The 16,119-nt window shown below is 52.8% G+C and overlaps 1 protein-coding gene across 1 annotated transcript in view; it reads left to right on the top strand.

Moving 5' to 3' along the window:
* The first annotated feature begins 8,865 nt into the window (after positions 1-8,865).
* The window catches only part of IKBKE (inhibitor of kappa light polypeptide gene enhancer in B-cells, kinase epsilon), a 28,686-nt gene continuing 21,432 nt past the window's right edge, over positions 8,866-16,119 (top strand). The window contains exons 1-7 of the mRNA XM_006887929.1: positions 8,866-8,952; positions 9,845-9,985; positions 10,906-11,035; positions 12,497-12,678; positions 13,219-13,379; positions 15,232-15,342; positions 15,840-16,019. Coding sequence (XP_006887991.1) covers positions 8,866-8,952; positions 9,845-9,985; positions 10,906-11,035; positions 12,497-12,678; positions 13,219-13,379; positions 15,232-15,342; positions 15,840-16,019 — 992 coding nt within the window. The remainder of the gene's footprint in view (positions 8,953-9,844; positions 9,986-10,905; positions 11,036-12,496; positions 12,679-13,218; positions 13,380-15,231; positions 15,343-15,839; positions 16,020-16,119) is intronic.

The raw sequence follows: 16,119 nt of genomic DNA on the forward strand, positions 1-16,119 counted from the left end.
AAAGGGACCAAAACAAAAACTAAGTGGTAGTCTGAAAGCAAAGCAGGGTGCTGAGATGGTGCCTGTGTTGGTCAAGAAACACCATCATGAGGAAAGGGAGTGTGGGAAGTCTAGACTTCTGCTTGTCCTGATAAAGCTGTGCTATTTATCAGACGTTTGAGTGAAAAAATCAAGCAGATACTTAGGTGTATGGATCTGGAGGTTTAGAGAGATGGTATAACAGAAAACAAATTTAAGAATTATTATTGCATTATATTCTTATTCCTTAAATTTGAGAAGAACAAGTAGATGGCAACAAGAATTTAAAAAACAACAACACAAAACCCAACACCCAAAATGGGAACTCACTGCTTTGGATGTGGGAACTGACTCATAACTGACCCTCCAGTGGGTTTTCTGAGGCTGTAAATTGCATGGGAGATGATTGCTCATCTTTCTACAGTGGAGCAGGTGTTGGAGTCAAGCAGCCAGAGGGGTGTCACCATTGGGTTAGCTGTGAAACTCTTTAAGATTAGGCTACCAGGAAGGGAGCTCTGGTGGCCTAGTGGTAAGAAGCTGCACTGCAATCCCAGAGGTGCACGGTTTGAATCCACCAGATCCTCTGCTGAAGAAGGAGGGACAATCTCCTCCTGTACCAGTCAGGTCTCATTTGACAGTACACACACAAAAAATAAAGTTTTTAAAAAAATATTGGGCTACCAGGGCTCCCTAGGGGGGAAAAGAATTGTGTGTGCCTTTGAGTCAACCACAACTCATAGTGACCCTATGTACAATAGTAGCTCTGAACCCTGCCCTATCCTGAGCTAATCTCACTGTCTCTGACACACCCTCCCCCCATTGCCCCGGTCATTAGTCCATCTTAACCAGGGTCTTCCTCCCATGCACTATCCCTCTACCCTTAGACACATGATGTCCTGACGCTCCTGGTAACATACCCAAGGTAAGTGATACGGAGCCTCACAATCCTAGCCTCCGAGGGGCAGTCTGGTTTCACCCTCTCCAGGGCGGAAGTGTTTGTTTTCTTAGAAGTCCATTGTACCAATACTCTTCTCCAGCACCACAGCTCAAAAGCATCAGTTCCTCTGGCAATTAGAAATCCAGGAGAAAAGGAGCTGGCAAAGACTGAGAGGTACGTGGCAGGGAGGTAAGTGACTCCAAGAGCACAGAATCCAAGAGAAGGGAATCCAGCAAAGAGGAGAGGATGGACATCTGTGGGCTAAGATAGGACGAGACGGCTGTAGAAGAGTGAGTGATGATCTGGACAGGAGGGCTTGTGGTGGAGGAGCGAGGAGCCTGGCTGGAGTGGGTTTGAAGATGGGGAGTCCCTAACAAGCGTCACCTCATCCGAGCGTTGCTCTGAATGGAAAGCAGAGATTTGGGGGTTGTATAAGACAGTCAGGAAAGACACAGCCAAATGGGAAGAAGGAACTTTCAGGAGTTGGGAGGAAGACCTGGCCTTGGCCAGAGAGAAGCTTCTGGGCCGCAAGGGAAGAAAGGCACATGTGAGTTCAGATGCAGGCAAGCAGGGAATGTTGTTATGTGCCGTTGAGTCAGCTAAGACTCATGGCGACCCTGTGTACAGCAGCTCTGAACCCTGCTCCATCCTGAGCCACTCCTACTGTCTCCAACACACCTACCCCCATTACCCCAGTCACTGTCAATCCAGCTCATCCAGGGTCCTCCTCTTTTGCGCTGTCCCTCCACCCTCCCAAGCATGATGTCCTTCTCCGAGGACTGGTCCCTCCTGGATGAGGCAGTAAGAAAATGAAGAGTTCCCATTTGGTCACTTTCTTTGCAAAGTGACCAGGAAAAGCAAAACTGCTTGCTTTGTGAAGTTTAAGAGAAGCCTTTCAGCTGACTGTGGAAGGGAACTCCATGTAAGAGGTCAGAGGAGTCAGAAGAAAGAAGACGCTCACTTTTGCACTTAGGAAAGACTGAGGGCACAGGACCCCTTTCCTTCAATGACCTGGAGGCTGTTCCCAGCGCCCCTTTGTTACTCTTTGGGGGAACAGCTCTAGATCTGGGTGGTTCCTCCCCTCCAGCGCTCACGTGCACAGCTGATTCCCGACAATAATGGGGGCACCACCCTGGGACCTCCTGTCTCAGACTTCTCGGTACTCTTACTGACCCTGCTGTGTGAGGACTCTCTGTTCCCACAGTGCACCCCCTCGACACGCCCACCCTCGCTACCCCCTCAGGGCACTGGGCCTGTGAGTCAGCTCCGAGAAACAAGTTCAGACCACATCCACGAAGAGAAAGCAACCAGTGTTCATCCAAGTCCTACTGGTACCTGACAGTGACTGTAACCGTGGGTGTGAGTGTGGCAGAGATGGTGAGGTTGGCACAGGACGAGGCAGGGTTAGGATCTGCTGTTCGTAGGGTCACCATGAATTGGAGTTGACTCAACAGCTTTTACCAACACCTGATGCCAGGCACTTACTCTCATTTTGTCCTCATGCCCACTTTACGAAATGAGTATCATTAATATCATCTTGAGATCCCAAAAAGTGGAGCGACTTACTCCTGGATCACAAAAAGTGGCAGTTAAGGATGCAAACCTTAAACTTCAACATTGGTGGAGCCTCTGCCTTCTCACTGTGAACTCAGTCACCCGCAGTAAAAAGCAAGCATTCGTTTTGTTTTGTTTCTGAGAATTGCTGTCAATGCCCCCATTCATCCCCCTGTCCTGTCTTTATCTGTTTGTTGTGTGTCGTTGAGTCAGAATCAACTCATAGGTGACCCCCCCCTCAGGGGTTTAAGAAGCAGCAAACCATCAGAGGAGAGGAAATTGCCTATCTTCCTCCCACAGAGCAGCTGATGGGTTTGATCTGTCTCCTTACCCACTAGACCACCAGAGCTCCCTGCAGTCCTCTGCCTCTGAATTGCCACTTGTGTTTCTATAATGCCTTAGAGCCACTTGGGAAAACATGGCACGCCCTGAGGCTCTAGGAAGCTGATTCTTCCTCTCAGGAGCCCATCCAGCTACCTCCCCAAATGAAACACTAGCCTTGCAGCCCAGCTGAGTCCCAGCAGCCCCAAACTACTCAACTAGCAGCCAAGAAGATGCACAAGGAACCAATATGTCCGCAAATAGCTCCAGCCCACTTTGCACCTCCCTCTTTTTTCCAGTCTTCCCACGTGTCACCCCGAACAGACCCCGTTCAGTCCATGCCTGTGGGCTGCTTTCTGCACATGTTCCTGTTGCCTGGAAGGCCAAACCTCCAGACCTCTTTGCCCAACTCCTCTTCCTCCAAAGTCAAGCAGAGCAGCACCCCTCAACTGTCCAGTCTTGACCATCCCACACTTCCTCCCTCCTCCAGGTGGACAAAACTGCCATCGGCTGGTTGCATGCATCGTGCATCTGAGGTACTGGGAGAATGGGGGTGTGCTTGAGTCTCCTCTGTGTCGTCCATACAGAGTGCTTGACTCATGATAGATGATAACCATACAGTCAGTGCACCTGAAGATGCAAAAGAGCCTGGGAAAGAAGGTGGACTTGGTGGTGAGAAGAACAAGGGTGCTGTTGAGGCCTGAGCCTCGTCAGGGAGGGTTGGGTAGCTGTTGAAGGATGGGAGACTAGGTTATGTTACAGTAACGAACATCTCAGTTGCTGTTGATTCCCCCTGTGTGCAGAGGGAAACTGTTCCTTGCAGTTTTCAAGGCTGTGGCCTTTCAGAAGCAGGTTATCGGGCCTGACTTAGGTGCCTCTGGGCAGGTTCAAACCACCAACCCAAGCATGGGTGAAGGGTCAGAGAGGAAAGTCCTCAACAAGATCTGCATATTGACACAGTGTGTTGACACAGTGCGGCTCGAGTCCGGGATGATGAGGCTGGTGTGAGAGAGGGCAGGCCTGAAGTCTGCTGCTTATTGGGTCACCATGAGTCGTGGGCCATTCCATGGCAACTAACAACAACAACCGCCCAAGCTGATGTAACCATCAAGCACCAGCGAGTTGGAACCTACTCATAGCTGATCCTCCAGTGGGTTTTCAGAGGCAATAAATTGCAGGGGAGGAGATTACCCAACTTTTTCTCAGCCAGGATATTTGAACTGTGTACGTTCGTGTTTGGATTGAAGTTCAACATCAAGAAAACAAAGATTCTCACCACTGGGCCAATTGGCAGCATCAGAGGGATGTTGAAGAGATTGAGATAGTTAACAGTTTTAGTTTACTTGGCTCCACAGACAACACTCTTGGTAACAGCAACTAGGAAATCAGGAGACGAATTACATTGGGAAAGTCAGCTGTGAGGGACCTCTCAAGAGTGCTGAAGAGCAATGATGTCAGGCTGAAGACTAAGGTGCGCCTGATCCAGGCTATAGTCTACAATTACGTGCTATGCATCAGAGAGTTGGACAGTGACTAGGGATGATAGAAAGAGAATTGATGCCTTTGAGCTGTGGTACTGGAGAACAGTGTTGAATATACCATGGACTGCTAGGAGAACAAACAGGTTTGCCCTGGAGAGGGTGAAGCCGGAATGCTCCTTGGAGTCAAGGATTCTGAAGCTTCGTCTGACATACTTTGGGCATGTTGCAAGGAGGGACTGGTCCTTGGAGAGGGACATCATGCTTGGAAGAGTGGAGGGACAGCGCAGGAGAGGAAGACCCTCGATGAGATGGATCAATTCTGTGATTGGGGTGGTGGGAGTGAGTGTGTTGGAGACGGTGAGGTTGGCACAGGATAGGGCTGCCCAGGTTTAGGGCTCTTGTACATAGAGTCGCTATGAGTCACAAGCAATTCGACAGCATGTAACAACCACCACCACCTTCGTGTTGGTAGCACTACTCCTAGTGGTAAGAAGCTGTGCTGCAATCCCAAAGGCACTGTTTAAGGCCACAGGCTGCTACCTGGGAGAAAGATGGGCACTCTCCTCAGGTACGATTAACTGTGTCTCAAAACCCTCCAGAATGTCAGCTATGAGTCAGTTCCAACTCAATGGTACACAACAAGAAACCACCAGATATACTGCCTCTGAAAACCCACAGGAAAGTCAGCGAGATGTTGTCACCTACTCCGTGGCATACAACAAACAATTGAACAACACTCCACTGGAGCTCCCTAACCACTCAAGGAATCCTTAAAATGGCAACTCATTTGAACCTTTAATAGGTTGAAGACATTTGAAAGCACAATAAATGTTTTGTTTTTTAAAAAAATGGCAAAGATGGTTTTCTAACTTAAGCTGCATGTCCCGTGAGGGCCAGCAGGGGGCTCTGCTCACGATGGACACTCAGGGCGGGGTGGGGGGTGGGGAGGATCTTACAGCCACCACCATGTCTAATAGAATCACAGAGTCCCAGGAGAGGCCCAATGAAATACTTTAGCCTGGAAATCACAGGGCCCTCCCAACATAGATGCACCAAGAAGTGCAAGAGGCCAGGCAGGTGGAAAGCCAGGGATATTGGATGAAGGGCCTGAGGGCCTCAGCCCTGCCCTGAGGACCGGCTATGAAGCACCTTTGTGTAGGATGTTCCAGCCGGTGTTCACAGCAAGTGCTCCTCTCTGAGCAGAAGGCACCTCACCTCTCAGTCTGACTCCTGTTCTGGTGTCACTAGGGTACGGGTGGGGCTGGCAGAGGAAACCACCAGGTGCTGTCATGGGAAAGTCCCTTCCAACATTCAGGAGAAACATGGAATTTCCTGCTTTTAACCATTTCTTACCCAGCTGCCTTCTCAGAACTGGCCAGAGCCAGGACATTCTCTCCCCACCCCTGGGGAATTTGATTTAGAACACTGAGCCCTAAGTGAGAAGCTGGCATATCTGGGTTCCACCCACAGCAGAGGCTGAAGATCGTGAGAAAGGACTTCTAAGGGGGTGTGGACCTCAGTGCCTATCCACAAAGCATTTTCCAGTTTCCCAAGGGTATCAGAATAAATTGTTTCCTCTCATCCACACAACTCAAAGAACACCTGTGAGGATCCTCTCACCAATGGATCCCTCTGGTGGCATGGTAAGATATTAGGCTGCTAACTCAAAGGTCAGCGGTTCGAATCAACCATCTGCTCTGAGGTGGGAGCTAAACGACCAGTGTTCACCTGTAAAGACTTATAACTGGAAACACCTGTGTAAGTTGGACTTGACAGTTACAAGTTGAGAAAACTGGCTGGAAAGCTGGAGTGACTGCTGTTGTCAAGGTCCCCAGTTTCTTCTGAGGCCTCTGTGGGCTCTTTGGGAAAGTCAGATCCTTGGATGTGGTCAAGCTGAGTCCCCGGTCCTCCCAGATCTCTGGAGTTCCAGTCAGGGAACCAGGGCTTCCCAGGCCTTTCTCCTTGGTTAACTGGCCCAACCTGCCTGTGGTCTGGGGCACAGCATGGCATTTCTTGCTCCTATGAACTGCAGGAAAGCCCAAACAGCACCCAGTGGGCTGCCACAACCAGATGGACCTTACCTGGCCTCTTGTGGCTCAGACTCTGACCCTATGGCCACTTCTTGTCACTTGGAGTATCCTCTTTCCTCTTCCTGCTAGAGCCTGGTGGCTCTGGCTCAGCTCTGCCCGGGCTGCTGCTGTCTCTTTAAGGGAGAGACAGAACGAAATCAGGAAGTGGAAGAAAGCTGCAGGCCTGCCTGAGCTGAGCTGGGTGTCTGGCCGCCAGAGAGAGGCTGCAGGAAACCCTGCAGTCCAGTTCCTGGTGGCCACACAAAGTCATCACAGCTGGCCTCCCCTACAGGTCTCTAGGTCTCAAGGCCACCAGGATGCTGTGGGTACTGCCCGTGAATGATAGCGAGCCTTGAAAGTTCTGGAAGCGCCACCCCTCCCAAGCCTACATCCCCACACGGAGATGGGGTGAGTGTGTGTGGTCCCTGAGGAAGAGCAGAGAGGGGACAGCGGCAGGCAGCAGCAGCAGGCAGCTCAGACCTCAGCTGGGGTCTCAGCGGGGTGCAGGATGTGTCTCCAGTGGCTCTCTGGACCCATCATCCCCTCCTGTCTCTCTTGGCTGCCTGGGACCCTGGAGCATCTTACCTTTGGAAACCCATGAGGGGCAAATGGATGAGGCAAAAAGGGGACTGCCCACCACCACCAGCATTCCCCTCCTGGGTCGGCTCAGCCTCCCTCCCACCTGCCTTTTCCGGGGAGGCGTCTTTCTCCCCAGTCTTCTCATGGAAGTGTTGAAGACCATTTTCCCTGTCTCAGGAACAACTAGAGAGTTGGGCTGGAAACCCCCAGCCCTGGGGGGAGGGTGACAAACAGGAAAGGGTTAAAGGGCTGGGGCTGAGGCCTTTGATGGAGGCAGAGACACTAACACCACCACAAGGAGGAGTGTCTCTCAACTGCCCTCCTCTTTCCGGTGTAGCTCAACCCCTGGACTTGCCACAGACAAGTTTAACACACCCTCACTGCACGGAGCCTCTGCCTGATCCCAGCTGCTCAGAGGTAAGTGCCCAACTGGCCAGATGAGAGGTTGTGGGAGGCAGTGGGTGGGGCGGCTGGCTCTGCGCTCCAGGCCTCCTGACCATTCATTCAATGCCCACTGGGTATCACTGAGTCCTCTCAAAGCTCCCAGCACAGCCCTGCAGGATACCCCCCCAACAGGACCTTTAGCTGTCCCCAGCCCCAGCATTCCAGTGACTCCATGATTTTGAAGGGGTGGAATCTGCTGCCACCAGCTCCCAGGGCTGGGCCACTTGCTTTGATCTCTGGGTGAGCTATCTTAGCCACCCCTTAGGCACACCTCCCAGCTCCCCTGGCCTGGGAGAAAAACCTGACAGACTGACACTGCTGGGCTCCTGGGACCTCATCCCCCCATCTCCAGGATGTTATTCACCACCTAAACTGCTTCTGTAAAGGAAACATCAACATACTATTCAGCCTTTCTCAGGGATTGACATTTCTAAGAAAGATGGGGGGGGAGTGTGTGTGTGTGTGTGTGTGTGTGTGTGTGTGTGTGTGTGTGTGAGAGAGAGAGAGAGAGAGAGAGGCTGAGAGCCTACAGGATGTCAAAACAGGAGGACACCCCATCACCCCATCTTGGCCAGCCCTACCTGAGAGTATTTCAAGGATGGAGACCCTACTTAGTCTCCCCCACCCCAAGTTATCCCTTAAAGACCAGCAGGGGCTCCCTTTTTTTGAAAATACATAGAGTTCAACTTCTCTGGAATGAACTGACTTAAAGGAGCTGATCATTGGAGAGAGGAGGATGGAGAAGGCATCTACAGAGGGCTTTCATATCCTCCCAGGGATTTACTAGCCTGGTCTCCCCAACATCCCCCATGTGCACACATGCAGACGCTCCCTCACACATGCACAGACACTTGCATTCATTAGCACTCACCCACACATTCACACACACACACACATGCACAGAAGCACCCTCACGCGTGCACACACGCTCATGTCCACACGTATTCACTCCGCAGCCCTGGCCCTCTCTGGAGCAGAGGAGGCCTGGCCTGCCGACCCAGGGAGCAGCTGTTAGCTCACAGCAGCAGGAAGTGGCGGGGCCCTGTGAGTGGAGTGCGTGGGGAGGGCCTCCTGGCTGGTGTTGCAATCCTGGAGATTTGTGGTGGTGTGGCTGATGCTGCCTGGCCGGGGCACTCCCGCCAACACTGTGTCTGCTTCCTGGGACAGTCCTAGGCCCGCTGCCAGGAACAGGGAAAGGTGATAGAGGGACAAGGTTTGTGTCTGCACAGTGGCCTGTCTGGAAGGGACATGAGAAGGTGGTGGGTGAGACAGGCACAAGCTCCACTGTGTTGTGTTTTAGGGGGTAGTTATTTGACCCACTGCATCACACTCCCTTGCTGTGGTCACAAGAAACCCTTCCCAGGACATAGCTACTGGCCAGAAAATGGAGGTGTCCTTAGGGAGCCCAGGCCCCCACACTCTCTTTTTCTCTGCAGAAGGTGGCTGGCCAGCAGGAGCAGAGATGCAAAGCACCGCCAACTACCTGTGGCACACGAATGACCTGCTGGGCCAGGGGGCTACCGCCAGTGTGTACAAGGCTCGCAACAAGGTACAGGGCAGTCCTGGCTGGAGCCTGCTCCCCGCCACATCCAGCCGATTCTGCCCGCAGCAGGCTTGGAGCATGGCTGTGGCCAGGCTGAGGCCACTGCACTTTGCTCTGCGCACCCTGGGTGTCAGGGTGTTGGGGCTTGAGCAGGGGTGTGGGGACCCAAGTGACTGTCAGGCAGGGCTTGGGAATGGGTGAACAGAGCTGGAAGCACAAGGCAAACCCCAGGGCAGAAGCCCCCCAGCATCCAGGGGAGGGTGAGAGCAGAGAGAGGAACAGGACTGGCTTGGAATGAATGGTTGTAAGCTTTCAGCAGGGCTGGGTTAGGATCTACCACGTGGCATACACTGGGCAGCGGGAACCAAACAGAGCAGATTCCAGTTCTGGTTCTGCCTCCAGCAACAGTGAGCGTTAGCTATCATGGCCGCAACCATCACTAATGACAGCAATGATGAAACCAATTGTCTTTGAGTCCCCTTCTGACTCACGGTGACCCATGTGCATGAGGGTAGAATTGCTCCTGCAAGGCTTTCTGTGGCTGGCGTTTCAGATGTAGATTGCCAGGACTTTCTTCCTAGGTACCTCTGAACCTCTAACTTGACAAGAGCTGAGCAGGTTGGCCATTTGCACCCTGTGAGGACTCTGTCATAGTAAAGTGACAGTAAATCGCCTGCAGAGTGTCAGCTGTTGCCTGGCTACCATCTGCCAGGAGGGGAAGGAGCCGAGGGTGAGAACTCTGGTCCCCCCAGGCTGCCCCTGCTCACCTCAGGGGCCAGGCTAGCAGTGAAAGAGAAAATGAGATGTGGGAGCAGGAGCTGCGCCCCAGGATGGGACAGGAGTGAGGGCGGCTGTGATTTCCATGTTGTCCCCCTCCCGTCACCCCTCCTCCATGCAGAAATCTGGGGAGCTGGTTGCTGTGAAGGTCTTCAACAATGCCAGCTACCTTCGGCCCCCTGAGGTGCAGGTGCGGGAGTTTGAGGTGCTGCGGAAACTGAGCCACCAGAACATCGTCAAGCTGTTCGCAGTGGAGGAGACGGTGGGTCCAGGGCGTGGTCAGAGGAGGACAGTCGTACTTGACCCCATAGGGTGTGAGAATAGGATCACCCAATAACAGACACCTTATCTCACGCTCAGCAGCTGGCCAGCCAGAGCCACTGCCCCATACCAAATAATCTGATTCTGACCCAGTGACACCAGGTGTGTCAGAATAGAACTGTGTCCTGGAGGAGTTTTCCCAAGACTAATTTTTTTTTTAAGGAGATCGCCAGGCCTTTCTTCCGAGGCATGTCTAGGTGAACTTGAACAGTCAACCTTTTCACTAGCAGTCAAGCGCGTTAGCCATTTGCACCAGCTAGGGACTCTAAGAGGAATAAAGAATACCAGCAGGTGCCACTTCTGGAGCCCTGAGATTTTACCCCTTATCTGCCTCAAGTTTGGGGGTTGTTTTTGGTTTTTTATTAAACTTTTTTTTAAGTTTCGGGGGGTTTTGTTTTGCTTTTGTTTTGGGTTTTGTTTTTTGTTTTTTTTTTGCTTTTGTTTTATTTGTACAGTCAAATCAGATCTAACTGGCACAGGAGGAAATTTCCCCTTCTTCTCCAGCAGAGCATCTGATGGAGTTGAACTGCGTACCTCTGAGATTGCTGTCCAGCTTCTCGCCACTAGGTCACCAGAGGTCCCTTAGCTGCCTCAAGCTTTTAAAAAAGAATACCAGGAGGAGGGTGACACATAGGGAAGGGGCATAATCAGAGAGGGCTTCCTGGAGAAAGTGATGCTGGGTTCCAGGATAGAACATAAATAAGGAGGGAAAGTGAAAAAACCAAGTGAGAATCAAGAGCTTAATAATTGGGAGCTTTGGACCCTAGGCTGAGCTGCCATGTCTTGAGAGAGCTGGGCCCTGGGCCACAAGCCTGGGTGGGAGAAGTGGTGACCTCCAGGCCCCGCTCTGTCCATCCGCAGGGAGGCAGCCGGCAGAAGGTTCTGGTGATGGAGTACTGCTCCAGCGGGAGCCTGCTGAGCGTGCTCGAGAGCCCGGAGAACGCCTTCGGGCTGCCTGAGGACGAGTTCCTGGTGGTGCTGCGCTGTGTGGGTGAGCTTCCCTGAGGCCCGCTGCAGGAGCCCCCCACCTCAGGCCAGCCCCAGGCCCAGCCCTCAGCACTGGATAAAGTCCCAGGAGGATGTAACATTCCTGAAACAAACATCCAGACAGAGAGGGACGCAAGGAGCCTCATCCTCAGAGAAGGCTGGGCGAGACTGCTGGTGGCAGGGCCCCCGTGTCTCACCGTTCAATTTCAAAATGCTGATTTACAGGATTGGGAGAGTGTGCAATTGATCCCTTCAAAAAATGATCTATTTTTATGTCCTTTGACTTTTTCTTCAACCTTTTTGCAATTTATTTGAGTAAGAGTTTGCAAAGCATATTGGTTTTCCATTCCGTCATTCATAGACATTTTGTTTTTTAACGTTCCTTACAATTGAGTCATGTGATTACAAATGGTCACCTACTGGGTAAGAAGCTGTGCTGCCAACCCAGAGGCTGATGTTTCAAGTCTACCGACTGCTCCTGGGGGGAAAAGGTGGGCATTCTCTTCTCGTGTGATCTACAGCCTCTGAAAACCTGCTGGAGGTTCAGCTATGAGTTGAGTCTGACTCCATGGCAACGTTGTTGTTAGGTGCCATCAAGTTGAATTTGACTCATGGTAAACCTATAAATGATAGATCTAAACCCAGTCCTATCCTGTGCCATCCTCACACTTGCTGATTCACTAGAGCCCGTTGCGGCATTCAACGCCTCAGTCCCCCTGGTTTGAGGGTCTTCCTCTCCTTCACTGACCCTCTGCCTTTCCGAGCATCATGTCCCTCTCCAAGGAATAGCACCATGCCTGAGGTATGTGAGGCATCATCCTTACCTCATCATCCTTGCCTCCAAAGAGCACTCTGGCTGCACCCAATCCAGGACATATTTGTTTGTTTCTTTGGCTGTCCATGGCAATGAGTGAGTAAAATCAAACCCTCAGGGGCCTCCGAGGAGTGTTAACCCAAACACACACTGCTCTAGTGGTTCTATCCACCAGCGGCTCTGTGCGAGAAAAGTGGGCAGGCTCCTGTGTGATTTACAGCCTCCTGAAAACTCACTAGCAGTTCAAGTATGAGTCAGTTTTGATGGGACAGCTAACTATGAGTTTGAGGGTTTAAAAAAAGAATTAAAACCTTATTCTCTTCAATTTTTTAAGTTAAAAAAATCCCACTTAGAAAGAAAACAAAGGCATTGTGGAAATGGATGCCATGCCTTCTCCTCTAAGCCAGGTTCTTCCCTCTGCAACTGAAGACTCGTCTCTGCCCCTCCATCAGTTCTTAGAGTCCGCCTTGGTACTCAGCATCCTGGCACCTCCCTCCTTGCCCTGTGCCCGTCTCTGTTCTGCCATTCCACTGGCTTGGTCACCCCTGGGTCCCCCGTCTGTGTGGATCTGAGCACGCTGCCCCACAAAGCCACGCCTCAGACCTGCGTGGTTCCAGCCCACGCCCCCAGCAGCCCGCCATCCATCCACAGTGGCTGGCATGAACCACCTGCGTGAGAATGGCATCGTCCACCGGGACATCAAGCCTGGGAACATCATGCGTCTCGTGGGCGACGAGGGCCAGAGCATCTACAAACTGACAGACTTCGGGGCCGCCCGGGAGCTGGATGATGATGAGAAGTTCATCTCGGTCTATGGGACTGAGGAATACCTGGTGAGTGAGGCGTTGAGGATCCTACCCCAAGCTGGAGGTCCCCAAGTCTGTCTGTGTAGTAAATGCCTTGAGCTGACACTGCAAATCAGAAGCAGCTGGTCCCCACTTTCTAAGGCATAGGACAGGCAGATAGAATGCTCTGAAGAGACAAACCAGACCCCCACTTAGGTGGTTGCATAAAGTCCCCTATTAACATAAAGTTACCTGTCAGGTTGATTGCGGAAGTCCAGAGGCAGCACAGCTCAGCTGCAAACCTAAATGTTGGTGATTCAGATCCACCCAGTGGTACCACGGGAGACAGGCCTGGCGGTCTGCTGCCGTAGAGATAACAATGGACACAGGCTAAGGAGCAGTTCTGCTGTGTCACGCTTGGAGAGGTCTCAGAATCTACCTACCCAGCAACTTTCAAGGCTGCTCAACGGTAACCTTGTTCCGCGCAGAAGGCTCCGTCTGCGAGGATGCAAAGGACATGGTTCTGTTTTCATTGAAGGCGTTGTAAGGGAATCTGATGGGAGCCCCTCTCTACCCCTCTCTCCTCAGCACCCCGACATGTATGAGCGGGCGGTCCTTCGAAAGCCCCAGCAGAAGACGTTTGGGGTGACAGTGGACCTCTGGAGCATCGGGGTGACCCTGTACCATGCGGCCACCGGCAGCCTGCCCTTCACCCCCTTTGGTGGGCCGCGGCGCAACAAGGAGATCATGTACGGTGGGCGCAGAGCGCTGGGCACACATCGAGCCCTTCTCTCCCATGGGCCCCTGTCGGGTCTCTAGAAAAACATCGCCACCCCGTTCCCCCTCAAACCCTAGTTCTCTGGTTCCCCCTGCCACCCATGACTTGGGCAAGATGCTGACAGCTGACCTCGGCCCAGTGGGACAGTCATCCCCTGTGGGGGAAATGACAGCCCTGTGGCCCTGCACTTTACTCAGTGGAGGGCTGCTAGCCCAAAGATGGGCCATTTGAACCCATTAGCCGCTGCACAGGAGAAAGGCGAGCCACTCCGCTCCTGAAATTGTTTACGGCCTCAGAACCCCAGGGGGACAGTGCTACTCAGATCTCGAGGGTAATTGTGAGTCGGCATCAGCTCACTGGCAGTGGATTGGAGGTTTTATGCCAATCAGTGCTTCTCTTTAACTCCCTCCGCCTTTGCTAGGGAGCTCTGGTGGGCCCAGGGTAAGGAGCTGCACTACCAGTCTGAAGGCATGTGGTTCAAATCCACCAGCTGCTCCATGGGAGAATGACAGTCTCCTCCTGAGCCACATCCTGCTCTGAAAGCCTGCTGGAGGGCCTGCTACGGGGAGGTCCTGACTCTCCAGTACATGACAACTAGCAAACACCTTTACTGCCCACTGCACCTCAACTGAGGCTTAAATAGATTTTGTCTCAGGTCAGAGCTATTTCCAGGCAAAGGTGGGGCACGAACAGGGCTCCCCGGCCCCGGGTTTCCTGCTGTCTAAGGTAGAATCATTGAACACTCATTGCCATTGAGTCAGAACCAACTCACCGCTGACCCTCCAGCAAGTTTCTGAGGTTAAAGATCACACAGGAGGATGGCTGGAGGTCAGAAGGCCTCTCGTTCCAATTATTCACACCCTCAAGGGAGCTCCCCACCTCAGGGCTTTGCACCTTTACAAAGATGAAGCAAAGCTACGTGAGTCCAGAAAGGCTGCACACTGATGTTTAATGCCTCAAAGTCTGCGAGACAGAGACAATGAGAATGCACACGTCAGAAGCAAGAAAAGTGCACGTTAGCTATCACTTAATACAAACTCACGGTGCAACAGTATTGAGGTAACAGTCTGGAAGGATTTTCTTTTTATCTGCAACATCTAATAATGGCTGGGAAATGAAACTAAATTCTTACATACACACACATACATCACACAGGAGGAGGTTGCCTGTCCATCTCCCTCGAAGCCACTGCTGGATTCGAACCATCAGCACCACACTGCTTTTGGGTAGCAGTTGAACTCGCGGTGCACCACTCCATTGAGATGGTGACAGGAATAGTGGCTCCCCGGATGGAGCTATGGTCGCAGCTGTGCTCCCTGCCCAAAAGCACGCGGTTCGAATCCACCAGCTGCTCCATGGGAGGAAGATGGGCACTCTTCTCCTGTGTGATTTACTGCCTCTGGAAACGCACTGGAGGGTTAGCCGTGGGTCAGTTCCAACTCGACAAAACACAGCAACAACAAGTGGTTCTCAGGAGCAAGAGATATTAGAAGGATCAGCCAGCAGGCTGCTGTACCCGTCCTCAGCTGAGGGGCCACGTTGTGTGAGGAACGAGAAGGGCAAAGTGGGAGGGTGTGGCTATGGGTGCCAGGAGAGGTGGAGGCAGGCTGACAGGGAGTGTGTGGAGAGCGGGTGAAACAGCAGACTGGGAGAGGTCTGACCATCTGGAGCACCCCAAGGCAAGGGATCTCAAGAGTCGAGATTGTCAAATTCCATGCATTCAGTAGCCTCTTCACCGCTGGGTGACGGAACCAGCCCTCCGGGTTGAGTTTGTCATCCTCTTGAAGCCCGGAGTCCCACTGACATCTGTCCCCCTTACCCAGGTACCGGATTACCACAGAGAAGCCGGCTGGAGCCATTGCAGGGACTCAACGGCTGGAAAATGGGCCTCTCGAGTGGAGCTACACACTCCCCATTACCTGCCGGCTGTCTGTGTGAGTGGGACCCTGGGAGGTGGGAGGTGGACAGACAGTCTGTGGATGACCACTCAGCCGAGAGCCCTGGCTCCGGAGGCCTGGCCGGGCAGGTCCTGGCACACTGCAGCTTCAGGCACATCAAGTTCCTTCACTGGGCTGTTTTCCCTTCTGGATGCTGGGATGGCCCTCCACTCATCCCTGACCCTGCCATCTTGGTCCCACCTCCTCAGGACACACTTCTGTACTGCCCCTACCATGCTGTGGTATACACTGTCAGCACGGAATACTAACTGAAAGCCTAGTGGGTCCTCCCTACCCAGAGGCACCTTGGAAGAAAGGCCTGGTTATCCCCACCCACAAAGATGACAGCTAGAACCCCACAGAGCCCAGGTCTACTCTGCACATATGGTCGCCATCAGTTAGGTCTACTTGATGGTTGGGGCCTTGCTTTGGGCCTGAGGAGGGAGAGCTGGCTGGGCTCTGACCCCTACCGGTGTCCCCCGTCTTGCCCCCAGGGGGCTGCAGAACCAGCTGGTGCCCATCCTGGCCAACATCCTGGAGGTGGAGCAGGCCAAGTGCTGGGGCTTCGACCAGTTCTTCGCGGAGACCAGCGACATCCTGCAGCGTGTCGTGGTCCACGTTTTCTCGCTGTCCCAGGCAGTCCTGCATCACGTCTACATCCACGCCCACAACACGTAAGTGGAGCCATATTGGGGGAGCCGTGTTGCGGGAGCGTGTCAGGAGAGCCCCCCCTTTGCCCCATGGTCACAGTGGATGGCTGTATCGAATCCAGCA

Source organism: Elephantulus edwardii, unplaced genomic scaffold (genome assembly GCF_000299155.1).
Source record: "Elephantulus edwardii isolate Elephantulus edwardi_28Jun2011 unplaced genomic scaffold, EleEdw1.0 scaffold00063, whole genome shotgun sequence".
Taxonomy (NCBI): Eukaryota; Metazoa; Chordata; class Mammalia; order Macroscelidea; family Macroscelididae; genus Elephantulus; species Elephantulus edwardii.